The 27,150-nt window shown below is 39.9% G+C and overlaps 2 protein-coding genes across 6 annotated transcripts in view; both read right to left on the minus strand.

The window, feature by feature from the left end:
- ryk (receptor like tyrosine kinase) overlaps nucleotides 1-1,240 on the minus strand; it is a 44,605-nt gene extending 43,365 nt beyond the window's left edge. The window contains exon 1 of one of the 2 annotated variants that reach the window (XM_032572304.1): nucleotides 506-1,240. In XM_032572304.1, the coding sequence (XP_032428195.1) occupies nucleotides 506-719 (214 nt within the window). In that variant the 5' untranslated portion in view covers nucleotides 720-1,240. The remainder of the gene's footprint in view (nucleotides 1-505) is intronic. The other variant, XM_032572303.1, reaches the window with a different exon arrangement.
- Nucleotides 1,241-2,270: 1,030 nt separating this feature from the next.
- The window catches only part of sned1 (sushi, nidogen and EGF-like domains 1), a 39,997-nt gene continuing 15,117 nt past the window's right edge, over nucleotides 2,271-27,150 (minus strand). For 2 of the 4 annotated variants that reach the window (XM_032572594.1, XM_032572596.1), the window contains 28 exons: nucleotides 26,798-26,938; nucleotides 26,519-26,678; nucleotides 26,304-26,429; nucleotides 25,896-26,009; nucleotides 24,753-24,866; nucleotides 24,218-24,331; nucleotides 22,134-22,169; nucleotides 19,581-19,673; nucleotides 19,349-19,477; nucleotides 17,728-17,847; nucleotides 17,271-17,387; nucleotides 14,584-14,727; nucleotides 13,071-13,184; nucleotides 12,862-12,975; nucleotides 12,659-12,772; nucleotides 10,326-10,442; nucleotides 9,135-9,422; nucleotides 8,844-9,027; nucleotides 8,524-8,636; nucleotides 7,317-7,595; nucleotides 7,084-7,225; nucleotides 6,900-6,982; nucleotides 5,852-5,947; nucleotides 5,519-5,635; nucleotides 3,311-3,398; nucleotides 3,132-3,202; nucleotides 2,988-3,049; nucleotides 2,271-2,898 (listed from right to left, as the gene is read on the minus strand). In XM_032572594.1, coding sequence (XP_032428485.1) covers nucleotides 3,024-3,049; nucleotides 3,132-3,202; nucleotides 3,311-3,398; nucleotides 5,519-5,635; nucleotides 5,852-5,947; nucleotides 6,900-6,982; nucleotides 7,084-7,225; nucleotides 7,317-7,595; nucleotides 8,524-8,636; nucleotides 8,844-9,027; nucleotides 9,135-9,422; nucleotides 10,326-10,442; nucleotides 12,659-12,772; nucleotides 12,862-12,975; nucleotides 13,071-13,184; nucleotides 14,584-14,727; nucleotides 17,271-17,387; nucleotides 17,728-17,847; nucleotides 19,349-19,477; nucleotides 19,581-19,673; nucleotides 22,134-22,169; nucleotides 24,218-24,331; nucleotides 24,753-24,866; nucleotides 25,896-26,009; nucleotides 26,304-26,429; nucleotides 26,519-26,678; nucleotides 26,798-26,938 — 3,354 coding nt within the window. In that variant the 3' untranslated portion in view covers nucleotides 2,271-2,898; nucleotides 2,988-3,023. Of the gene's footprint in view, nucleotides 2,899-2,987; nucleotides 3,050-3,131; nucleotides 3,203-3,310; nucleotides 3,399-5,518; nucleotides 5,636-5,851; nucleotides 5,948-6,899; nucleotides 7,003-7,083; nucleotides 7,226-7,316; nucleotides 7,596-8,523; nucleotides 8,637-8,843; nucleotides 9,028-9,134; nucleotides 9,423-10,325; nucleotides 10,443-12,658; nucleotides 12,773-12,861; nucleotides 12,976-13,070; nucleotides 13,185-14,583; nucleotides 14,728-17,270; nucleotides 17,388-17,727; nucleotides 17,848-19,348; nucleotides 19,478-19,580; nucleotides 19,674-22,133; nucleotides 22,170-24,217; nucleotides 24,332-24,752; nucleotides 24,867-25,895; nucleotides 26,010-26,303; nucleotides 26,430-26,518; nucleotides 26,679-26,797; nucleotides 26,939-27,150 lie in introns of those variants that run through there. The other 2 variants (XM_032572595.1, XM_032572597.1) reach the window with 2 other exon arrangements.

Genomic DNA, 27,150 nt, shown 5'->3' on the forward strand with positions numbered 1-27,150 from the left:
TCCAGCTGAAGCTCAGTCGTTCTGGATGAAAAGGCTTGCCCAAGAGTCCCAACTGGATTTAGGACTTTGAGAGGGTAATCGCTAATACGTGATTATGCTTTGATCTAAAGAAAAATGGGATTGTAGCTTCGGCTGTAGTGCTGGAAGGTGAACTTCTCCCACTTTCTCAAGTTCTGTGCTTTACTCTGTATTTAGCTCTATTAAGTCTGACCCAGCTGAAGAACAACAACCCCACAGAATGACAGCCATCACTATGCTTCACCGTGTGGATGGTATGTGTTGTGTTATTTGGGTAACTTGCTCGCAAATGTGTTTTATTCATTGGTATCAAAATAAAATTTTATTTTTCTCATTTTCCCCTCACCTTAGCTACCTGCTGTTTTTGCTGTGTTTATCTGATCACATCCCAATAAGAGGCGCCAACGTCTAAGTATGAATACCTTAAACAGAAACACAGGCAGACTGGGATACATTCACAGCTGACTTTATACCAAGGCCTACTTACCTAGAAACTTCTTCACCTCCTCCACGCTCATGTAAATGTTGACACGAGGGTTGTTGTTGTTGATGTGGACGCCTGAGGGAATGCTGTGGCTGGCGAGGCAGCCGGCGCCTTCCAGCAGCAGCAGGAAGAAGAAGCCCCCGAGCCTCCACAGCACCGAGTGAGGCCAGCCCCGGCTCTCAGACGGGCTGCCAGCGCTCACAGTCAACCCCAACATAGCAGTGGTCGTCTGGCTCGCTGTTGTGTTCCCTCCTCCACCGTCGATAGTTTCTTTCTCATCCGTCCGTGAAGTTAATCCGTGGAGGAAACATTACGAGTTAAATTACGCCGCAGCGTCACTAATTACTGTAGCTATTTTAGCCACAAATCTGTTGTTTTTTTTTTTTTTTTTAAGTCTTTTCTTTCGTGCTGAAACAGGCTAAGTTAGCCAGAGGAGGCTAACTTGAGTTTAGTTGTGCTAACCCTCGGCGGTCAGACTGTCGTTCACCGTGCTCGCGCTCAGATTTACGACGTTTTCCAGCCGAATAAGAGACGTACTGGATATCGCCACATTGATGCACATGGATTTGTGCGGTTAAAAACGAAACAAGGGTGGAAAAAAAGTACCCGAAAGCAGTAGAGTCGCTAATACATGAAGCCTTCTCCCTCCTTGGTATGTCCTCCCGTTGCTTTTTCCTCACTGTCTCAGTTTTCACTCGGAGCAGGGAGGAGGGGGGCCGCGGAGAGCTCGCTGCTCCCACCGCAGGAGCTGAGTGCCGCCTTCAGGTGCTGTGGGAAATATTTCTGAAGCACGTCCGATTCAGGTACGTTCGAGTTAAAACGAAGAACCATAAATGTTCTGACTATTCTGTAAATGTTGGAATATGCGTTCCAATGAGGCGCATTTGTAAGATTAAAAGTATCGTTTTAGACAACTTTTAAGTAGTTATTGTAGATACTTTTTAGTAAATCACATTATTAGATATACTCGACTTATGGTATTTTACACTAAACACTCGTACATATACAGTATATATATGCACTAACTGAATTATGAAGAGATTAGGTTTTAGAGTGCGAACGCAGGACTTCACCTCGACTTGTGCTTTAGAAAAATAGGATCCTTAAAGCCAGAACTCAAATTTCCTATAATAATTACGGCAAGTCTGAAATAGGAGGTGGGCTGTGTAGGCTACTACATATAAAAAGGAAAATAAATGCAAAATTCACATTTTATCGCAAAATGACAATAACCCTTTCCATATTTTGTTTGTTGAGGGTACCGTAGAATGAAACGACTACAGAGAGTGGTGCCCCTGGAAAAGATTTCTCTCAAGCCTTAAAAAAAAAAATTAATACAATTCTATAACATTGTCTCACACGTTTTTGTTTTTTTTAAAATAAATCTAACTTTGAATTTAACAAATTAACATTTATATACAGATTAATATCCAATGGCACAATTACTGCCAACAATCTCTTTGAAATAAATCTAAAACTGATGTCACCAAGTTTTCACAAAGGTCAGATGATATCAATATGCTGACTGGACAATTCAGATAAAAACCTACTTGCCCCTGCTAAAGAAAACTGAAAATGGGTCACGATTGCATGTTTTTATTGGAATAATGAACCAAAGCATATTGCCAAGTAAACACACAAATGGTTCACCAGACTTAAAATGAACCATCTTCAGTGGCTTGACTTAAAAATATAGGACTTTATTCAAAGATATAATTTAAAAAGCCACTTATTTTCAGACATTCAGAAAGGACAAAGAAATCTCAAACCATTTTTACCATTTTTATTAATAAAATATCCACCTACAAAATGATCTATAAACACTATTTACAGAGTATCAAGCAGCGATGCCCGCTAAGACAGAGTAAGATATTTTACATAGAAAACACAGGGCAGAGGAGATCAATTCATGGGCCGTGGTGACAATGTATTGTACATTTTCTATTATTTCATAAGGACACATGAGGAAAATGTAGGGACTCTGGGCATTCTGTGATTATTTCCCTGAGGGACAAACCTGCAGCTGGAGCACAAATCAAACCCTCTCCTTGTGTCTCTGCATGGAAATGAGGTATATAAGGTCTCTTATCCAAATTTGCTTAAAAAGTGTGAAAATAGTATCTGCCAGCAAACGTCATAAATAACGTGGGGGTCAGTCGTCCGTCGATCCCTTCCTTTTCCTGCAAACGAAACTTCGAGGATGGAAGTTCTGTATCCGGATGAGCGAACGGTTGTGAAATGGTTACGGTGGGTCTTGACAGGGGTTCTCAGGACAAAAAAAAAAAAAAAAAAAAAATCACCATAATCAGACAATTCAAGTAGATTATATACACCAAAAATGTAGCTAGGAGGTTCTCCACATGACAGTGATGACTTTCATCAGCATCCAGCTTGCTCTAGAGGAAAGAATGAGAAACTTTAGTTTGTTTTGTTGAAAATAATGTGCCGTTCTGCTGAGGCATGCAGAAAGGATGTTAAAACCTACTTTGATTTTTCTTGTGAAAAAAAAAAACAAACACTATTACTGGTGTCTGCTTGCTCTTCCGGCTGTTAGGAAAGAAAATACAAGTTTCAATTTAGTTAGACGACTATAAACTTACTTGTGAGCAGACAGCTTGTTATTGCTTACTTTGACTTTTCACTGGCTCACAAATCTCCTGATAGCACACGTCCTGCTGTACCTTATATGTCCTTTTGTACCTGCGAGGAAGAAAAGCTCATATTCACTGGATCTGCTGGGAAATGAAAAGCCCCCCACATTCCTCATAATCCTGAATCTGCATAAGTAGACAAAGTAGCAGGACTCACTGATAGTGGCACACTCCGCCCTCCCAGACAGGTATGCTTTTAGTCTCGGAGAAGAGCCGGGTGCATGGGTGGGGCACTCGCTGGCACACTGAAACACAGCGGACACACGAATGCCGTAAGAGCTGCCAGGAGGGGATAAAGCCTGCAAGATGGCTTAAGGGTCTTGCGGGATGGAACCGGGCCCTTCTCGCTGGCTGACGGATGGGTTTTAGGACAGGAATGTTTAAACAACCCTGACACTGGATATTTGGGTGTAGAGCAAGATTTAAGGGGAGCAACGGGTATGTCCAGTGTCTCCTTCATCAACGTGTTCTTCAAACTCGTAAATCCTCCTCTGTTTTGGCAGAGCTGGGTTTTTAGTAAAGGGCTAAGAAAGTGTGTTCCCTCACTTGAGCGTATTCTGGTCGGCAGCTGTTTTTTTTTTTTAACACTTTTCGGTACTTTTCATTTGTGCCTTTTTGGCTCCAAGAAGTTGTAAAGAACGCATATGTTCTATGTTTGTCTGAACAACAAACAGTTGTAAACGGAGATCAATAGAGATCATTTTCACAAGAAAATGGAGATGTAAAAGGCTTTTTGCCCAACAACGATGAAATCTTTTGTCCTAAGGTACGTTTTGGAACATTATTCTTCAGCGGGTTTATTAATAAATTGTCTCATTAATTAGAGGAAGCAGTTTATAATCTTTAGGAACTATCTTTTATAGTAGTTAGCTGATATAAGAGGTCATTGCTGATTCTTAGGTGTCATACTGCTTTAACATTTTTTCAATCTTTCATTGCCTCAACATTCTTAATGACGCTTGAACACCAAGTGTACAGTGTGCAAAAGTATTTGCACCCATTAAACATTCACATTTTGTCACGTTGCAACCACGAGAAATAATGAATTTTGTTGTGAGACTTTGTTTTAGATCAACAAAAAGAAGTGAATAACTGCAGAGTGGAAGGAAAAAGATGCTTGGGTTTGTGGCGTGTATTTACAGCTGATCACACTAGATCATCTACTTCCTTATTAAATTGGTTGGACTGGATTTGTTTTTGGGATTCTCTCCCTAAATCCCTGCACAAATAAAGTTTGTGATTGTGACACGACAAAACGCAAAAAGGTTAAAGGGGTTTGAATTCTCTGACTACTGAAAATGCATCCAAATCGATAATGATGTAAACAAATGAGTTTCTGTAATTCTTACACACGGAAAGGTAAAAAACAGTTAGAAATGAACCGTTGTTCATGACTTTTGTAACATTCACGAATCACTTTACCATATAAAATGGCAAATTCCTGTTAAAACTGATCGGAAACTGGGACTCGTGGTCTAAAAATTACCCAATGAAAACTGACTACGTCTTTAGAATATAATATTTCAGATGCTGAACAATGGAAAGTATTAAATAAGAAATAAATTATTTGTTTTATAGTTCGTATAGAAAAATGCTTAATTTTGAAGCATAATTATGAGTTAGATTGTGACACCACAATTTCGCTTAAAGTTGTACACACCACTGTCTACCAGCTCTATTAAAAATATATATCTATAGTTTAACAGTTTTCCTGCATAAATCAACATATAAATGAACACATCTGAGGGCAAAATAGAACTGGAAGGTATAACAACTTGGCTGTAAAAGTCAGATTTACTTCTGAGGCCTGTGCTGGCCGTTCCAAAACTTTAACTTTCCTCTCATTAAGCCATTCTTGCGTGGATTTGGACTCACTGTGATGCTGACTTTTAAAAATTTCTCTTTGACACCTGAAGGTTTGGGGATGAAAACCAAAATTCAAAAAATGGGATTTAATTACAAAAACCTCTATTCTATCTGAAGAAAAGTTACCACACACCATGATGCTGCCACCACCATTGTTTTCAGAGTGTCACACATTCTCCCAAATTATTCTGGGAGATTTTAGCCTGACCTGGATTGTTTTCTTTCAGAGAAAATGTTTCTTTCTCAACCAGAAGGCCTGAAAATCCAACTAGAACAGATACACTTTATTTCAGATTCATAAGACTCACTACGACCGACGGTAGGTGAGAACTTAAACCTGGAAATAAATCAGCAGGAGCTTAAATTAAGTACCAGTTTCACAGTGTGCATGACTAAAGACTGAGAATAAACACAAGACGTAAAAACCAATGTCAATTGGGATCAGAGTCTGAATCACACGGTTTGTATGTGGAGTATAAGAAGACAAACACATACTTACACAGTTCACACTGTCTGCCCTTGAAACCCGTTGCACAGCTGCACACGACGGAGCCCCTTTCGTTCACACACGTCCCTCCGTTCTGGCAGGGCAGACTGCGGCAGTCCTGGGGCGACTCTAAAGACAGCAGCTGCCATTAAAACCCTCGGAGCAGAATGAGATTCAGTCTCATGTTTCAGGCCCACTAGTTCACATCTTCCACAGCTGATACCGTCCGCTGACAGATTCCAGCTCTACTCCAGTGCACCAGAAGAGGAATCTTGTGCTTTATTTTTTGCTAAAGTATTTAAATTAAAAAAGAGAAAGAGAGAGAGTGTACAATGAAATACCTACCAGGATGTGTTCTCAAAGCTTTTTCCTCCATCTCTAATGCAAGGCTAAGTTTGTTTGTTGTTTCTTCCATCTTTTCTAATCTGATAGGTGGAAGTCCTGCAAGGCAAAAAGAAAAAAAAAAAAAGAGAGAAACATTTCCTGTCATGTATCTTTGCGAAATGAGGAAATGAACGAATTACTCCATGATGACTCTGACAGAGTTTAGATGTGGGACTGGCAGGGACTGTATACATTCCTTGTCCTGAAACGATGTTTTGTCGAAACGCCATTACAAGGTGGAGGAGAATCTTAAAGAGGAAATGTATTCTCGAGAGCAAACGATAACATCTGGAAAAAGGTTTTACTGTTTAGCCTATATGCTACAGCAAGTGAAAAAAAAAAAAGTCCAAAATCCTCCATAGAAAATTAACTAATAGAAGAAAAAAAGCTGCCAGAAAAAGTTAGCATGGTTTTCAGACATTTTTACAGATAAAAACCTAAAATGTGTGACATTCATTTGTCATCCCTCACCCTATAATCTGACACCCCTGAATAAATTTATGTGCAACCAATTGTCTTTAAAAACATTAAAAACTATTTTTCTCCTTCCACTTTACAATTGTGCAATACCCTGTGTTGGTGCGTCACATAAAACCCCACCGGTTTGTGGTTTTAACATTCAATTCTAAATTTTATTATGTTAAAATAAAATAAAAATTCCAGTTGTTCTAGTTTAGAGTTCCTCTAAATCAAGGCTAAATCCCCACCTTGCTTAGAGCCTTGATTCATAACAACTGGAACATTGATCAACATATTTGAGTCATATTTGCTTGATTATTTTGATGATGGCCTCTGACAAAATGTAATGTTTATTGCTTGTTTCATAATTGGTTACTGAATTATGTTTTTAAGGTGTGAAGCACTTTGAACTGCCTTGTTGCTGAAATGCAAATAAAATTGACCGACTAACATAATAAACTGTACAAAGCATACTGAGGAGACTGGAACTATCATCTTAAAGTAAAACTTCTTCAATCTCTTAAATATTTACGCGATCGTTTAAACTTACTGGTACGATGTCGGATCACTTTCGGCGTTAAGTGGGAAAACCTAGCCGTTATCTTCCCCCTCCGGTCAACCAGCTCAGTGTATCTGCAACACAGGAACAAACACTGCTTAGCTTTTACAGTGGACCTGCTGCTGATGTTCGTGTTTTAGGGTCGAGTGGACTGTAATCAGACGCCTGCTAATACCTGAACAGCTCTTCTGAGTTCTTTATTTCCGTGCTGCCGCCCAGGTCTTGAGGGTGAGATGTGGGAAATACGCGCACAGTCTGGATCCCACGTCCCATTACCGTGGGCCGCTCCCTCCTCCCAGGTCTGACCTGCGTTGGCACTAGGTTAGCGGAAGGAAACAGCAGCAGAGTAATTCAAATGTAACGCATTAACATTTGTGGAGAGACAGAGCAGTAGGCATGATAACTCACAGGTGGTAAAAGATAAGTGCTGCGGTATGCTGTGGATCTGTTCCTGTCCCGTGCTTTTGACAGACATGAGAGCGACGTAGTAGTGATGTCCTGGTGTCAGCTCACGGAGTGTGTACGAACCTAACTTCCCATTAGGCAGGAAGCGACTCCTGGTATTCAGACCACGGGTTACGTTGATCACAAAACCATCTGGGACATGTCGCGGATGGCGGCTCCAGGTGATCAGTGCTGAATTGGGGGTCACATGCGACAGGGAAAGATTCTGTGGGGGATAAGGCCCTGGGGGTAAAACATTTAAATGGTCAGACTCTGAATTTTTTTGGACTTGTGTTTTTTGCCTCAGTAATTCATATAAATCTCTCATAGCACAAGGGAAAGGTCCTCCACAGACATCTTCACAAAAAAGTCAGAACTAGGGATGCTAACAATTAATCGACTTCAGATTAATTGTCGATTAATGGTTTATTAGATTAAATTAGTTCCAATCAATTAACTAGTAACGTCCACTTAGACCTTCTTTTAGTGTTGTAGTTTGGCAGCTATCCAGCAGATAGCTGCTATTCAGGGCACCACTGGCCATCCCTCAGCGGAGCCAGTTGATACAGAAACAAAGATGGTGGAGATATGACAAAATGGAAAAGAAAAACGGTCCAAACAGTCCAGTACAAATTGCACTTTATATGGTTTTGATTTGAAATATAAACACTCAACAAGCTGCTTACGTCTCACCATAATAGTGCTGATGTGCTTCAAAAATGAGGATGTGATGATGCCATTAATGTGATGGATGCACATAAGCCATAAGAAAAGTGCAATTTTGTATTTATTCAGTCAGTATTTAACATAGAGGATACAAAATGCTGAAACCTTTTTTGAAATTCAGCATATTCTAAAAAATGTAGCAGATGTTATGAAAAGACGGTCTGCCCTCTTTATGCAAGAGAACACTCAGGTTTTTCAGAAAATGGCTGCTTATTAATTAATCATTAGTCGACTGATAAAATCAATCAACTCAACGGATAACTGGCATCCCTATTAAGAATACACATTTTGTCTCTGGTCAGATCCTGGGTGTTTAGGATAAGGATTCAAAGTGCTTACATAATTTGTTTTCTGTACAACAACTCTGAGCTGGTAATCTTTGTGAATGGAAAGATTGTTGAAACAATGTTGAAACCTAGTAGTGTTTGAGAAACTGTCTACTTACTTGTCCAGAATTGCAGAGGTCCTGCTGAGTGACTGGTGGAAGGAAATTCATCTGGCCTGATCCCACTTTGAGTCAAAACATCCACTGTATACATGTGACCAGCCTGTAATGAACTGTGAAACACGAGGAGGGACACAGGTTGCGTTTACTCATCCTTAGTTTTGTCCAGAGCTGTTTGAAACTTTACATTTGTGGAGAAAGTTCCTCCCTCTGCCTGCTAAAAGGGACTCTCTGTCTTGTACAATACATCAACACCTCCATCTAGTGGATGAAAATGGAGCTGCGGCAGTGCCACTGGAATATTTAGTGCAAAGTCTTACCTGAAAGTGTGCTCAGTGACGCTCGAGTTGAGTGCAACAGTGAGAGGCTCGGTCCCATCTGCAGGCATTAAAGAGACATGCACCCTGCTGACGGCTGCATGATGAGCAGCCTCGACCAGCCAGCTCAGCCAGGCCTGCGAGGACGACACATTGAGCAGCTGCAGCTTTTCCACCCGCTGCGGTCCTGGCACAGAAAGTTTGATTGTTGAAACTCAAATTATTACATAAAAAAACCCCACACACACAAAGAAAACAAAACAAAACAAAAAAAAATCATAAGGAGATGCTCACTTGTGCGAATTAGCGCAGTGGCAGGCTGGCTCGTGTCGTTGCCGTAGGCTTTGAGTTTGATGGAGACGGTGGAAATGTTGTACAGCATGCCGGGATCCAGGTCCCGCAGAACGTGAGTGGAGCGCTGCTTGTCCAGGTAGTCCGTTTTGGGGGTGCTGTTGCCCAGGGGGGCGTAGGTCACAGCGAACATGCTGAGCACTCGGTGGGAGTGGTCTGGCTGATCCCAGCGCAGTTCCACCTCGTTCTCCTCCACGCGCAGTACATGGAGACCAGACGGGGGTAACAGGTCTGGGAACAGCAGCAACCTTGGATTTTTATTCTACACAATGCGGTGCTTTGAAAAAGTATTTCAAATTGAAAAATACAGTACTTTATTGATCCTAAAGGGAAATTAAATGTAAATCATTTATTCAATATTCTTCAAAGAGTAAAGTTATTTAACTTACTAATTGACTAAATTATGAATTTAATTTGTTTGTCACATTCTGCAATATAAAACCCCCAAATTGTCAGTGTGTTTTGTTGGGATTGAATGTGACAGAGCAATACAAAGTAGCCTGTAATTGTGAAGTGGAAGAAATATTATCTGTGGTTTAAATATTTCACAATAAACAATGTGAGAAGTATGGGTATGCATATGTATTCGCCCCCCCTACTGGAATTACAGGTGCAGATGTTTGAGTTTTGCACATCTAGAGAATCAAACACAGTTGGTATGGATTTGAAGATCGACTTCCACGCCTTGCCACAGATTCTCAATTGGATTTAGATCTACACTTTGGAGATAGAAAACCTTTTTGCACGTGGGGCTAAAAGTAAAATTTTACCTGATCACCTTGTTGACCTTGATTATTTACTAATGTTCTCTGAATCCTTCATGGAATAGCTGGATTTATGCTGAAATTCAATGAAAAACAGGTGAACTGTGTTTACCAACTCGGCCACCTCTGAAGATAACTGGCTGCACTAGGGGTATCACATTACGCAAGTTTAATAAGATTTTTATTCCTAAAATCCCCATGTCATATTGGTTCATCACACAAAATCTAAATAAAATACATCAAAGTTTGTGGTTTTTAGCTGACAAAATGTGAAAAAGTTCAAAGGGTTACAAATCCGTTATGATGCTCCGTAACCACATTGTTGTCTTTATAAATTTGTGAGTGCAGTCTGATTGTTGACCTTACTGACCTTTCTCACAGTCTTTGCCTGTGAGGCCCACTTTGCAGACACAGTTGTAGTTTCCTCTCCTGTCACTCCAGCAGCTGCCTCGAGTTCCACAAGGTTTCAGCACACATGGGTCCTCCACTTGGTGGTGACAAAGACAAACAGTGGCAATAAGATACTGTAGTTCATGTAACAACTAAAAGTTATGTTAATCCCATTTAATGCTAAACATTAAGTGGAAATAGATATGTGTTGTGTGTATAACCACAAAAAAAATAAGACGAGGAACGTATGGAATTGCAAGAAACCAAAAAGAACAGGTTTTTGTCTGTTTTGCTTTTACAATTAATTGACTTCATGGAATTAAAGACCACATGGACTTAAAATATTCCGTTTTGCTTTGTCACGATTACTCCATTTGCTACTATGTATCAAAAAATTTTTTGTAGAGTATTTTCACACCTGATAGTCCGGTAGACTCTGTTTGATTGTGACCAAAATTACAAAACTTGTTACATCTTCAGCTAGTGAGGTTTGCTTTCACGCTGCACTGTGTCAAACGATCCAAACCAACTGAAAAACTGCTGTTCACACCCTCGCCTGTGGTGGCGCTGCACCAAGAACCACTGAAGGAAGGGACACAGAAACCTCCAAAGAAGTCGAGTGCAAATTCCTTCTTCACAAAATGTAAACAAAAATGGAGTAGCCTCAAACTGTAGCAGTTGCAGGATTTATTTTTGATTTTGGTCAAATACTATAAGCCTTTTCTCTAACATTACACTCTTGCGTTTGTGTTGGTTGCATTTACCCAGAATGCCCTGCGCTATAGTCCTCTTCCTGTTTTTGGAGCGGTCTCTGGTCCGCTTGCTGACCAGAGGCAGCATATGCATTGGATACGTGCCAGAGTTCACTTCTGAACTGAACTGAAACGTAGGCTTTTTGGTGGACCTGATTTCGCTTTTTTGGTTCCCATCAGAGTTTGATTATGTATTCACACCCCAAACGAACTAAACTTTCTAGGCAAACAGACTAGAATTTGATTAAAGCGGACTAAAAAGGGCTGGTGTGAATACACACTTTATGTACCTCACTTACCGGTAAACATACTATCACTATATCCAACTCTAACAATTAAGAAGACATGCTGGCGTTTACAACAGTTCAAGGAGGTTTTATTTCTGTCCTTCTTAACCACTTTTGGATTTACAGTGTGAAATTAATTTGCGCATTGCATTTAAACCTTAGTGGGTGTTCTGTCCATCATCATCTTGACTGTCTTGTTTACAGTAGGATTTTGTTGGCACTGAAATTTTAACGAGAAAAACTCTGAAATCATCTTGTCCCAACCTATCACGTTGTCCTCGGGCTGAGCTATCTTACTTGGCGTCCAATTAGAAATGCCTTATAATAAATATGGGGATAAAAATGGATCCTGCATTAAAACTTGATTGTCAAGTCAACTTTGTAAAATAATTCTTTTTCCAGTTAAGGCATCTGACAAGAGTTAAGCCTAATACTGCCTCCAACAGCAATACAGAGACAGTCAGATGCTTTTATTACCCATCGCCTTGATTATTGCAGTGCTCACTTTTTGCCATCAGCCAGGCTTACATTGCTCGCCCACAACTCAAAATGTAACCACTTGATTTATAACTAGGACTTGCAAACATGGCTACATTCCACAAAGTTTGGCCTGAGCAGTGTGGACACAGAGAGGTAAGCTATTCCACAATTTTGAAGCAGCTGCAGCAAACGCTTGATCTACTTTGCATTTTAGTTGGGGTTGTGAAACACCCAGGAGAAACTTTGACCAGAATGCTCCTTAGGGCGTGTGGATGGTTGAGGAGAGGACGTTAAATTCAACCCGAATGCCAGAAAGGGTCTTTAACTTTGAACACAATAAAAACTCAAAGACGTTCAAATCACAAGAGGCAATATGTTATTCACAACAGAACACAATGTAACAAATGTTTAAAATGAGAAATTGTACATCTTTATTCACTAAATGCTGCAGGCACCAAAAAAGTTCGGATAGCAACCATATTTACCATGGTGTAGCATCTCTTTAAAAAAAACCAGTTTGAAGATATCTGGGGATCAATATTTTTGATTGATAAATGGCAGTTCTTGATGCAGTGCAATCTGGAATTTTTTTTTTTACTGATTATAGGCCCAAAAATTACCCTTGCAATCTAATTTTAACCACAAGACCTAAATTTCAAAATTAGATATTGGATACAGGACTAAAAACAAACGGGAAGAACTCCTTTGCAATTTTAACACTGTTTCTGACAGAGTTAAGAGATAAACGTGAGAATCTCAAGGTAAATATCAGAAACTCTTCAAAGTTTACTTACACATCTGGCAGCGTTCCCCAAAGAAACCGTCTTTACACGTACACACGTAGTACTGTCTGTAACCCCGACACACGCCTCCGTTCAGGCAGGGGCTGGACTCACAACCATCTTGCTCTGCACACAGATATTTGCACATCGGTAGAATTCGTCCTTTTATATCGTTGGCTAAATGTACAATATTTGTGGTTGAAAAGCCACTGCACCTATTTCACAGTTCTGGCCTTTGAAGCCTTGTGGACAGCGACACAAGTAGGAACCAGGCTGATCCTCACATGTCCCCTTGTTCATGCAGGGCTCAGAGAGGCATTCATTTGTGTCTTAGAGGAAATGATACATTCACATGTAGGAGCCATATACGTGTGAATATTCTTTTGTGTTTCTGTGAATGTCATGGATCTACGGAAAGCCTTACCAATCTGACAGCTTTTTCCCCTAAAGCCGTCCTTGCAGACACACTTATAGGACCCAATCTTGTTCTGACAAGAACCGCCGTTGAGACAAGGCTGTGATAAGCACTCGTTAATCTCTGTCAAAAAAAGAAACAATTAAGTTAAGGTACATGTAAAGTAAAGCATAACTCCGAACCACTGAAGGATGTTTAACTTTAATTAGCAACGTTTCCATTGACCAGAAAATTACACAAATTGGAATTGTGCAAAATTAGTTTGTGTAATGGAAACATGCCAATTTTGAAAAAACTCAAATTTTTGCATAAAAAGTTTTCATGTCGAGATGAGGTGGCTTTTCAGCCATATCAAATTTTGTGAATTTCACAAAATGCAATGGAAACACTTTTTTTCCCTCCACATCAAGCCAGTTTGTATACAGCAGTGTGCGCTTATTTGTAGACACTGGCCTTCTGTGACAATGCGCAGCTGGCTCCACGAAAGCTCTCACAGCATCTCAAAGTTCATCAAATGTTGAGTTTGTTACTGAAAAGTGTTCGCTTTTTTTGCCGATTACAATTTCCCTAAAACACATAGCTGCTCCCCAGCATAGGTTTGTCTCTCCCACACCTGAATAGCATCTCCTCTCCTGGCTGTTGATGAGCGCTAGCATTGCGGCTTAAATATGAATACATCTCCTGTAACTGTTTACATCAATCGCCACCATGACTTTTAAATGACTTATCGCGTACACAGACTTATTCACATGTGATTTTAATTCTGTTTCTTATTCAGTAGAAACATCGCAATTGCTGTTCTTCGATATTAGCAGAATATCGAGAAGGTTTTGCACACATTTGGAAACGCAGCTACTGTAAGAACAAAACTGTTTTTCACATGGGCTTGTTTTTGGGGGTTGGAGAGGGTGCATTTGTTGTTGTGTTCTACAGACTCTTACAAACGGGCGGCTGGGTCCAGTCTCCCTGAATGCCGCAGATGCTCTGCGTGGCTCTGGGCACAGACGTGAACCCTGAATGGCAAACATACGCAGCGACAGAGCCTAGTGTTGTCGAGGAGAACTGGACCTCAGCGTGTTTGACATGGGGGGGCAGCCCAGCTCTAAAACGAACGCAAACACGCCGATAAATACAAGCATGGCTGCATAGTAACAGGATGCTCACAGTGGCCCCCCACCAAAGCACACCAAAGGTTATGGAGGTGCTTTCCATCAAGAACCGTCTGTATTTGTCCTGCTAAAATTACCTCCAGCGCGTTGTTAAGAGTGTGTAGACATGAATCACCGTGTCTAATCACGTCTTACTTTATATAGCCTACACAGCCATCTATATTTGTAAATGCGGGGCCTCTAGTGCAGCAACACTGCTAAGATTATCTTTAGATGGAAAGCTAATATCTACGCACTTTAACAACTCAGGATATCCTCTGGCCTCGTTTAATCTGTCCAGGGCAACATCTTGCAAATGTCAACATCAGAGGGAGATTAAGACATTGTTGCCCGGTGACACAAAGTCTGCTTACCTGCAGAGGGATGTAGTAAGCTCCGGCTTATTTGACAGTCTTTTCCGCTGTATTCGTCAGTGCATTCACATTTATACTTTCCTAGGTAGTGAAAACACGTTCCACCGTTTTGGCAGGGAGTGGAGGAACAGGGGTCTGGCTTTCCTGAAAACCAAAGAAAGGACTAGAATGAAATTCTTTCTTTTAATTACTGAGGTAGTTTATCAGTGTTTCCCAACCCTGGTCCTCAAGGCACACTGCCCTGCATGTTTTAGGTATTGCCTTGCTTCAGTCCAGCTGATTTCAATTGATCACTGATTAACAGGCGTTTGTTGAACTGCAATCAATTGAATTAGGCACATTAAAGCAGGGACACCTCTAAAACATGTAGGACAGTGTGCCTTGAGGACCAGGGTTGGGAAACACTGGTTTACTTTTCTGGCATTCAGGACAAGGCTAGCATACACTTGAATATTAAAGAAAAACTAGGAATCGTACAAGTAAGGAGCATTACAAGAATAACACACTCACCCTCCACTTTATTAGGTACACCTTGCTAGTGTAACTTATAAGTTTACACTAGCAAGGGGTGGAACGCCATTTTGCCTACAAACCGCCTTAATTCTACATGGCAAAGACTCAAAAAGGTACTATTAACATTCCCTAAAGATTTTGGTCCACATGAACATGACAACATCACAGAGTTTGTGCAGTTTTGGTGCTCTACTGATAGAAATCAACTGACTGGAAAGGCTGTTAGAGTACAGCATTGCCATCACGTTCTAGAAAAAAGTTTGAGGCGATGTATTATCTTGCTAAAATCAGCCAACAGAAGTAAGAAATTACTGACAGGAATTGTGAACCTTCCATCTGAATATTGCAGTTGAAATTAAGATCTGCCCAGGCAATGTATTTCAGGCCTGTTATTGCACATATTTAGCAACTATGAGTAAATCGTGGGACTGGACTTCAAAATAAAATCTCGGATTGTTTTCATACCAGATCTGATTTTAATTAAAAACATTTTTTTCTCAATTTCTTTTTTTAAAAAAGAAATTACAAATGACTTGTAAAAGTGAATTTTATTTCAAATACCTTCTATTATGTGCTGTACTATGGGAGTATCAGAGTCAGGCAATGAGAATATTTTTAATTAAAATAATAAAATAATAATATAAGGAGATCAAAGAGGAAATTTTACTGGAAAAAAAATCTTACAATTACGAGAAAACAGTCTTAATTGAGAAAAAAGCTTGGATAAAATTACCAAAATATGATATGTCTACCTCAGTCTATGTAGTTCTTTTTTCAAAATAGATGCAGTTGTTTGCATGGACGTTTCAAAGTCCTGCTACTGATAACTATTTGACGCATACGTGTTAAAAGGAATTTCTATTAAGTGTTATCTGTAAAACTTATAACAAAAAACTTAAAACGAGGAATGTTAAGCAATTTGTGATCTTATGCTTTGGTATTTTTGTGTTGAGTACTCATTAAACGGCTACTTTATTCTCCTAATATTACAAATATCTTATTGGAATATTATTGTCATATTAAAAAAATACATAAATCTTTGCTTGGCCCTAATATTCCGTCGTAGAGTTGTCCTGAATTTAAAGTCCAAATGAATAGAAGCTGTAAAATACGCTTCTGCTGACATCACCCCCCAAATATGGAAACCCAAGGAGTGCAACAAAATAAAAAAATTTAAATTTTCCAAAAATTAACCTAAAAATTCAATAGAAGTAAATTGTGACATAAGCTTCCTGTTAACTGACAGAAGTGGCATATCGTGTGGTCTGGTGCTGCTTCAAGGCTCAAGTGTTACATATTTTATTCTGCATGTCGGCTGTAATGAGAGGTTCTATGGGCTATTGCTGGCTTGCTGTCATCTTGAACCACGCTGCCCATTCTCCACACAGGAGATACTTAATGGATAGTTTCTTTATTTCTGACCATTCTCTGCAAACCTGAAAAATTGCTGTGTGTGAAAACTTCCACAGATCAGCAGGTTTCTGAAATATCTTACAGTTATGAGAAAACAGTATTTTTATTGAGAAAAAGAAAAGAAAAGAGAGGCTTCTTGTTGGAGTCAGCTGCTCTGGCACCCACAACCATACAACGTTCAAAATATTTCAAATCCCCTTGTTTTCACATTCTTGGTTGGAACTTTAGCAAGTCATCTTCACCACATCTAGATGCCTGAATGCACTGAGTTGCTGCCCTATAATTGGTTGGTTTACTCTTTGAGCAAACAGCAAAAAGAACAGTACGTTATGAAGTGGATGGTGTTTGTTTATATACCTGAAACAAGAAGTTTACGTCCACCAAATAAAAACTCATACATGTTTTGTTTTTTTTCTCAATGTCTGAAGATACAACAGAACAAACTTCTTTTATTTTAGTTCAGCAAGAGTTACCAACATAAGATGTCTACATCATTCTGTAGGCACATGTTTGATTCTGACAACATTAATAAATAACTATATTGACATATTATTTCTCTAAATATCATTGCATTCAGCAAATAGAAATAATTTTGGTGACTAACTGATGTTTGGTCTGATTTGTGCATAATTAGCTTAGACACACTGAAAGCACTGGAGTTATCTGAGTAGTTATTGACTTATTTCCACACATTTACTTTAATACTTTCACACAAACCTGCAACCAAATATTAGACATAATAACAGTAGAGTGGTACTCACCCACTTCGCAGTGTTTTCCAGTAAATCTGTAAGGACACACACATCTGTAGCTCCCTCCCTCTTCCTTACAGGAGCCTCCATTACGACAGGGGCTCGACGCACATGTATTAAGTCTAACTGGAAAGAGACAGTCAAAGAGAGGAATCATTGAAGAAGAGAGCACTCGAGCTTTTAATCACACAAAATACATCTCTTCCACTCCGTTGAGATTTGAGTCATAATTTGGGGAAATAGCTCATAACTCCGTCATACATACAAATTATCATAAGCCTCTCAGCATTGCAATTTTTCAAGGAGCATTACAAATGATGGCATGTTTCCTAGGGCATGAAAAGCTGCTGTTGGACTTGAGCCCAGGTAATTACACACAACACAGAGGGATGTTTTATGGATGCTGCTTAATATGCAAGCCGATTCATATGCAAGCACTGCTGAATGTTTTAATCAATTATTCTACCTTTTTCACAATGTTTGCCAGAGTATCCATATCTGCACTCGCAGGTGTAGCCTCCGTCTCGTTCGTAGCAGTACCCGCCGTTCAGACAAGGCGAGGAGTCGCAGACCGACTGGGGCTGTACTGAAAAACACATAACAAGACTTGATTGTGTTCCACTGCAGTGGGGGACAGCAAAGCTCCAAAGTTTTGCTCAACTACATGGAGATTTGGTTCAACTTCAAAAAAAAAAAAAAAAAACACACAAAAAAATAAAGTTTGTTTTTTTATTCAGTTGATTACAGAACAATCAACAACATCAAAGATGTCAATTTCGCCCAGTATTCACGATTTGAACTGCGAATGTTAGAAGTTCAGTTATGAAGCTCAAGTGTTTGTGACTACAGGAAACAAATATACATGCAGTAATAAATATAGTGTAGCCAGAAGTTTACATGCACTGATTATGGGCATGACTGTCACATTAATTTTGGGTTTTTAAGGATTTTTCAAAGCTGTTCTTTTTCCAAATGTGGTAATGCAGACTGAAAAATATGCATATATTTAACTAAGTCTTTTAATTAGAAGCTCAGACGTTTTGAGAAAACCTTTATCTTGCCATCAGTGATTATGTTTGATTGCAGCAGGAAGTTTCTCTTTGCCAGCATAAACAAGGACTTGCTTGACAGCACTCGTCGGACTGACCAATACTCAGAACAATGGAAATGTCCAAGGAACTCGGTCAAAATTTAATGGGAACTGTACAATTTACAACCTCAAAAAGTACCTTTAGCCACTTCTGAACAACTGCAGATTCCAACATTGCCAGTTCAGTAGCACATATAAGTTTGTTAGGATTTTAACATTTTGCCAAGGTCTGGAATAAGGCCCAAACTGTCACCCTTAGATATAAGGAACGAACCAGAAGCAGCTAGCAGAGTCTCCAATCTGCCATAAACTGCTCACAGCGAAGCAAGCGTTACATCACCATGGACTGGGAAGGAGAACACCAAACAAAGAACCTAAGCTCCAAAATTGACACCAATGAAATCTACCAAAAACTGGAACTACCCACATGGATGAGCCAATTGAGAAAGTTTGTTATGTTTAGGTAGCACAACTATTCAGATGTTGGGGACACTGAATGGAGGAAAGGGTGAGGGAATGAAGGTGAGGTTTTCATACTTAATACCACTGTAACTGTCAAGCATGGTGGTGGTTGCACAATGCTAAGAGTCTGTTTACTGTCGGCTTGAAGGGTATAACAGCACAAACATCTAACATTAACTTCACATAAAATCAACAGCTTAACCGATGCAATTTGAAGACAGCGCCGTTTTTCAACAAACCAAAGAAACGCTGGTTTTAAATTATGCTAAAACAGGGAAAGCTTTCGGAATGGCTATGACCTGAAGCCCAGAGAAAAATTGTGAACTACAGTCAAGAAGCGAAGTCCATGTCAGAAAGCCAACCTAGTAAAAGTTTGAACCAAATATTAGTAGGAGTAAATGTGCAACATTGACTTTTTTGATGATTGGAGAAAATCAACAATTCCACCACACCCATGACAAGGGTATGAAAACTTCTGACTGAAACTGCAGCTGCCAAAGTGTTTGTTCACCCTGCTGGTACCTCAGGGTCTTACCAGGGTAAAAGTCCATATGATCAGGCTCTACTCCAATGTGACACGTACAAAGATAAGCTCCTCCATACTCCAAACAGGGACTTCCATCAGGACATGTTCTGCTGTTACTGCACAGGGTCTGAGTTATTCCTGAGTTAGGGGAATTGAGAAAAGCAAGTACATAAATTTTGGAGGAAAATGTCTCAGTCACAGAGTGACCCATTCATCAAGGGATTATTCAGCTCATACCCACCAAGCTGACAGTAGGCTCCGGTGTAGCCTGGAGGGCATTCACAGGTTCCATTGATGCCCACGCAGACGCCTCCATTCTGGCAAAGGCATTCTACTGCAGACACACACACACACACCCCCACGCACACACACACACACAGATTGAGATCGGCTGTGTGAAAGATTCAGTACTAATAACCATCATCAATGCCACATGTTGAGTGTCTTTCATCTGATATATTGCAAACGCAAGGTTCTCAAACCAGCACTTGAGTTTCAAAAGGGAAAACAAGCGAGAAAAGCTGATTTCTGTGCCGAGTGTCCATCTAATGAAAGCTAGTAATGTGAGCTAATAACGATGTATTTCTTTACAGTTTGTGTATCCCAGCAAAATGGACAATGTTCAATACCAAAAATTGTACAGTACTTCCTTGTTGGATATTTAGCAAGAAGTACAAAAAAAGACAAAAAAACATTACTATTTGGAAATGTTGACTCCTGAAATAAAATGGAAAGCAAATTAAACCACATATTTCAACGACACATGCAGTGCCAATCTAGAGAAACTCTTCCATGTGTTTATCATTGGTCGCATTTATTACTACAACAGTGTCTTCATAGGTCTGCCTTAAAAATTAATGAGGCAACTGCAGCTGATCCAGAACGCTGCTGCTGGTGTTCTGACTAAAACCAGGAAGATGGAGCACATCATTCAGTTCTAAAGTCCTGCCACTGGATCTCTGTAGTTCAGAGAATAGACTTTAAAATACTGTTGTTGGTTGATAAATCACTGAATGGCTCGGCACCACAATACATTAAAGATCTGCTGTTGTCATAGCAACCTTCCAGACTTCTCAGGGCTTCTGGTTCTGCTCTGCATCCCCAGAACCAGAACCAAACATGGAGACACAGCATTCAGCTTCTATGCACCACAAATCTGGAACACACTTCCAGGAAACTGTAAAACTGCAATTTTAGTTCCTTTAAATCAAGGTTATATACTCACCTGTTTAGAGTTGCCTTTGAACCATAATAAATCTAACATTGACCAAAATATTTGATGTGTATGATGATTTTAATGACAGCATTCGTCAAAATGTAATGTTTGTTACTGGTTCCTCAATTGTTGATTCTATGGCGTTTTTATGATGCCTTGTTGCTGTAATGTGCTCCACATAAAAAAAACTTGATTGACTTAACATCTTTCTCCGTTTTATTTGCCGTTGATTATGGTGGTACTGGAAAACCATAGCCCTTACTAACGTGGTTATTTGTTTTAAGAAAACCACTGCTGCAAACTATCAATTTGCTGCCATTTTTCTTTTCCGACAACTTCAGAGGATAAAAAAAAAAACAAAAAATGAAAAATGAAAAAATTACCCTTCTGCACAATGCACATCCGCTCCTCACGAACCGTACGAATGTTTTTGTTTTCCTCCCTGCTTAATTGCAGCAGCGGATCAAAGGACACGGCTGTGTCGTGGCTTAATGGCTCCACCTTTGAAGTCACTGGGAGCTCTGGTGGAGGGCATTCATTTTCTGGTGATATGGGGCATATTTTGTGACCAAAAAATGCAATTCCCCGGGGGCAATTAATGGACTGTTAATTCGAGAGAGCCACTTTGATTGGCCACCTGCGCCACCCGGGCCCTTTGATCTGAGAGCGTGATTAGGCACGCCTGAGTCCGGCTACTTTCTCTTCCTTGGAGAATCCTGCTCTTTTTTTCCCCTGCTGTGCCTTCCAAGTGAGCCAGGCAGGAAAGTATTTGGGAGATTTAAGAGAGCCTATATAAGCACTGATAGTCATTTCAGCTCAGGGGTGAAAAGCAACATGCATTTGCAGGAGCTCAAACCTTATTAAAGGGCACTTTTAGCAGAGGGAACAAACACTTGCAGCAACTGCTCTGAGTTGGTTAAGTGCAATCTCTTTTGAAAGATGAAAGTTAATCTCTGGAACAGGAATAGCATGACACAAACTCTACATGCTGTGAAACTGGGAATGAAATTTTTGAGTGCAAATGGCTACAAACGATAAATCACGTAGCGATGCTATGGCTGTGTTTCAAAGAGCAGCAGTTTTGAAAGCGTGCATTCTTCAGCAGCACGGGCTGATGAAATGACTCGAATACCACCGCACTGCTTCAACTCATAAACTGGCACTTTTTAGGTCTAGACGAAACGCTTCCTCTTGTTTGTAAACTAATAAAAAGGCACTACAAAGCAATTATTCGCAGGATCAAGCAACCGGTTCCTGTAATAAACTGGGCGAGGCCATGTCAGTTTTGATAATTACGATAATCCATCACTACAGCCGAGTCTTCCAGGGCAGACTTCCACATTCCTGTGGGATAGCACAGCTCTTCTTCAAAATACCTCAGTCTGCCTCTCTACCTGCCCAGCCGCCTGCAGTTAGCAGCAGAGAACAAAACCTGCACACTTTGACAGCATTCAGAGCAGAGCACAGGAACAGATCCAAAGGCAAAAGTATCTTCAACCCAGTGTATTCTTAATCTCCCCAAAATGCAGATGTAAAACAGCAAAATGTGAACTATTTTTGGCGAAGCTTCTTGGTTACCTGTTTGGTTGTGTGGCTCAGTGGAGTTCATCAGCTCTGAGGAAAGGAAACAACAATAGAGGGTTATTTTATTAAAATAATACAATATAGAAGATGAAACCTCTTTCGTATTGAGAAATTTACTGGTTTCCAAAAAAACTATGGAAATAAAGGGTTTCAGAAATGAAGAATGAGAATGAAAACATTCTTAGAGAAAAGTACATCTTATTCCATAAATATGAAACAATCACCATAAACTGTGGTGTCCAATTTTCTTTCCCCACGCGGGCCAAAATTGTCAAAGCACACAGAAGATTATTTTGTTTTTCAATTAAAAACACACAAATGATAATTATTTTTACGATGTAGACAGTAATTGAAGTGTACAATATTTTAAGAAAAAGAACATAGTATTCTGACTGTAGTAGAAAAATCATAGTTATACATCACAGAGATAAAAAACATAAGGCAGATAACTACAGTAAATCAGACAACATAAATCTAAGCTTATTACATAATTCTGTATTTGCAGAAACTAGATCAGAAAGTATGAGTAAGAGGGGGAAATCAGAGACTTAACTATTTTGAACTAAAAAGTATCTACAATATTCATTTTTATTTTTTTTCTAATAAGATTTTACTCGCTTATTTTCTCCCTAAAAGAACTTTTGAAAAGTTGGGATGTTGGCGCATTAGGTCTACAAATAATGATGACTCTTGAATTTCATAAAGAAAAGATTGAAAAAGCTCCAGCTTTTCGGCAAAAGGTGGAGAAAATAACTGAACTCTTTAAAAACAATGTGAACTCTGCAAATTAGAAGTAATTTTCATATTTTTCCCCACCAAAGTGTCTGACAATATTAAATTCATAAAAACTCTGGTTGGAAATGACTTAAACCGAGAAATGTTTTTGAATATAAAAGTTAAAAAAAGCTAATTTTAGCAAGTTTCCTATGTATTTTTATGTAAATAGAATGACAATAGAAGAAGGCATCAATTTCTTCAGTCATGTCTTCGTTTCATTTGATAAAATAAATTTCTCTCTTTAAGTAACTTTCTTTTTCTTAAAACCTAAACACAGAGGTAAAAATCATATTCCTCTGGCAGTAAAATAAGCAAATGTTAGAATGCAGGAAAAAAACAACTTGACAAGCTAAATTTAATCAAAGGACCAAGGATGTTTTTGCAGCTCTAGACAAATTTCATTTCCTGGACAAAAATGAGTCCTTGTATTGTAAAGGTGTTGAATCCGTATTTTCTGACCTACTCTAATCTACTGGGTTCTTTTTTTTCTTTTTTTGATATTACAACACCTTGAAAAGTAATCACATTTTATATTTTGTCACATTACGTCCACAGACTACAAAAGAATATGTTGCTTTCAATAAGTAAAATATGCTGTGCATTTGTATTCTGCTCCACTGAGTCAATATTTCTGCTACAATCACAGCTGAAAGTCTATTGTCGCATTTCTCTACCAGCTTTAAACATAGAGACAAGACTTTGTCTTGTTCTTCTCTGTGAAATAGCTTATGCTCAGTCAGATATGAAGGGGATAATCTGTAAACATCAGCCTTCAGTCCTTATAAAATGCTTAAGGATTTAAGTTTGGAGCTCTACTGAACCATTGTAACACAGGAATATTAATTTGTTGGTGTCAGAATAAATCCAGAATCCTTTTCTCACCCCTTACACGACTTCATGTCGATCTGTCAGATAAAATCCTGCAGAAATTCATTGAAGGCTTTTCTGTACACAGTTTCTGTCCACACAGCTGCAGAAATCCTCTCTGAATTCATAATTCTTTCCACTTCTCCAAAGTTGATTATTTTAAAGGCACATTAATTTGGCTAAGAGCATGCCGAAGTATGCTAAAAATGTTTTCAGTGGCAGTACATCCACAAATCCCTGCAACTGAACAGGATCAAGAAACAGAAAAGCCCTCTTCCCGCCAACAGGCCTGAGAAGCGAATGCTGCAATTAGTTATTATAAACTGTCTGCAGAGCGGCTTGCGTTACTCTGCAAAGGCAACCAGGATACAGTTGATGAAGCCAAAACAACAAAAAACAAATGTTTTCTACAAGTTTCTCTTGCTGAATCCCACCTGTTTCGCAGAAAGTCCCAGTGAACGCAGCGAGACACGCGCAGGTGAAGCCGGTCACCTGATCCACACATTCTCCTCCATTCAGACACGGCTGGGATTCACATTCGTTTATGTCTGAGGAACACACCGATATCGAACAATCAAAGGTGAGTCAAGAGGTGGATGTGTTCAACAGTAAGCTGGATTAGCGGGATTGGCCTCGCGTGGTGCAGGCATAAAGTTTCATTGACCAGGTGTCTGGCATTAGGATTGTTTTCATGTAGAAACAGGGATTTGTGAACTCTGGAGGGCCTGATCATTTCATTTCCTCCCGGATTTAAGTTACAAAACTAAACATCTGCATGGTACTTACAGTAAATGAGAAAATGACTTTTTGCATACTGACTTCACTGAAGGTGGCTGTTTGAATATAAGACCAGTTTGTCTACCAATACCAATTTGTCCAGACTGATAAAGTTTTTGACACAAACATCTGCTGAAAGAATGGAATGTAGAATGAAGTGAAAATGAGTCCACCGAGACAAACCCCTCTCACCTGTCTCACAGCGCACCCCGGTGAAACCCGGCTCACACACACAGGTGAAATTGCCATTGCCTTGTACGCACGACGCGTTGTTAAGGCATGGTCTGTCTTCGCACTCGTCAATGTCTGCAACACACGCACACAGAAAGAAACACTCGGAATATTTTCTCAGCTGATTAATATATCCGCCACGAGGCTCCCCTCATTCTGCAAAAATGTGCCGCTGGCTGCAAAGGTATTAGAAAAGGCTTTGATACTTCTTTGCAGGCTGATCGTCTTCGTGTTTGTGTGGTAAGATGCTTAATGAGAGCTTAGGTTCCAGGTAGGAAGGAAATTTGATCAGCACGGTCGGAAACTACATCTCCATTTTAAGTAAACATAGCTTTTTCTCATATCATATTGTCACCTTCCTAAAATATTGGCCTAAGTCTTCTTTTTTTTTTTTTTTTGGCCAAAAGTGTTTTTTGTAAACAAAAAGAAAAAAGACCACCTTTTTCTTTTAAATTGATGTTTCAGGCATGAGACTACAGAACTACAAGACAAACGCATCTTAAGCTTTATAGATTTTTATTTTCAGTGACATGTATTTTTTGTTACCACTTTACAATTATTTTCTACGTTGTGTTTCTCTAATACATTAAATCGGTTCAGATCTTGTCGACTCCCGTTAGCAGGTTCTAGAAAATGACTTGAAGTCATTGGTTGTCAAAGAGGAGAACAATACCTCAAGAATACAAAAGTGTAGAAATGATGGGCTAAGATGCAAAATGACCGGCGCTCATGGTAACAAAACGTTAACCGGTTGCGTTTGTCAAAAAATAGTCAGTCACATGACTCTCTTCCAAATCGGCAGGCAAGACTTTTTACAGATTAGTGATTGGCCAGAAAACTCCTGTTCTCGCCTTCATAAAAATCGCACGAAAATTCATTAAAAGTAAATGTAAAATAAAAGGCTTATATAAAATATCACTCACTGCTTGAAGTTATTCTGTCTGTTCATTAACATCGTGTTGCATCAGGATTGAAAGGGGAGAAGCATGCAGTTATCACACCCAATCCCAATAGAATGGAAACACAAATGCTGTATAAATGGAGGATTATAAATGGGAAAGTGACTTAGAGTCACGACGGCCTGAGGAAATGGGTGGAATGTACCTGTTTGACAGTGAACCCCCATGTATCCGGGAGGACACTCGCAGATGAAACCATTAATCCGATCTTTACAACTCCCACCATTCTGGCACGGATTGGAAGCACACTCGTTGACATCTGCAAAAACAGGAGGAAACACAAGGGAGGCACTATGATGTTTTTAATTAAAAGGAAACATCTGGTAAACGATTGAGACGACTTCCAAGGATAACACATCTGATTGGCGCAGAGCTGATACAGGTATTAAGGAAATCTCAGGTGTCCCTCTGGAAAGTCTGCTGAAATCTAGCTATTTTCTTTACAAGCCGACATTATTTTTCCTGGCCGTTCTCGAGTAGACAAGTAGTCGCTCGCAGCATGCACCGTGTGTCAAGCTAAACACAGCAGGAAGCGGTGTCAACCATAACTCACTAATTTGGCACCAGCGCCCGGTGAAGCCAGCCAAGCAGGAGCAAGTGAAGGAGGGGTTGCCTGTAATACAGTCATCGATGCACTGGCCTCCGTTCAGGCACGGACGCAGGTGCGGACACACCGAGGCTGGAAGACAACGGGAACAGGAAGCGGAGTAACGTCAAAAGGTGCGATTTTAAAAGAAATGTTCTTCTTTTAAGGAGCGCGGCTCTCACCAGAGCTGCAGCCTCCCACTTCCACGTTTGCGTCGTCTATTCTGAAGACCCATCTGCCCGGGTAGCCGACGTTGGTCGTTTCCTCTAAGCCGACCACATCGGAGGTGCGAGAGCCCGGAATGTTGAAGTAGCGCCTGCCGTCGCCAGCGTTAAAGCCTGCCTAGGAAGACGGTAACAAGCGGGACAGACGTGTCAAAGGACTGATAATAGAGAGATACTGAACCGCTCCCGACAGATGGGCACTTTGTATCCATAAGCAACATAAGAAAGTGATCTCACCTGTGCTGCAATCCCCCCTAATCCCACAAGGTTTCCTCCACTGCTGGCATGCCTCCCTGTTGTCCAGGTGATGTTATTGTACTGGAATATGGTAAAGGAAAGCGCTCCGTCTGTAATCAGCACCACCTGGAAAGTATTAACCTGCACAGAAGGAAAAAACAGTTTCGGGTAAAATAATGACTCAGTGATTCTTGAGAAGTGGGACAAAATGGGTTTAAATTTTCCCCAACATTTTTTAAAATTATTCCTCAAGCTTATGTATACAAATATGACAAATGATGTTTTGGAAATGTAAAGATCCTAAGGTGCAGGCTCCCAGTTGCAATTTTTTTTTTGAAAATTACATTTTTAAT

This window comes from Xiphophorus hellerii, chromosome 9, assembly GCF_003331165.1.
Source record: "Xiphophorus hellerii strain 12219 chromosome 9, Xiphophorus_hellerii-4.1, whole genome shotgun sequence".
Lineage (NCBI taxonomy): Eukaryota > Metazoa > Chordata > Actinopteri > Cyprinodontiformes > Poeciliidae > Xiphophorus > Xiphophorus hellerii.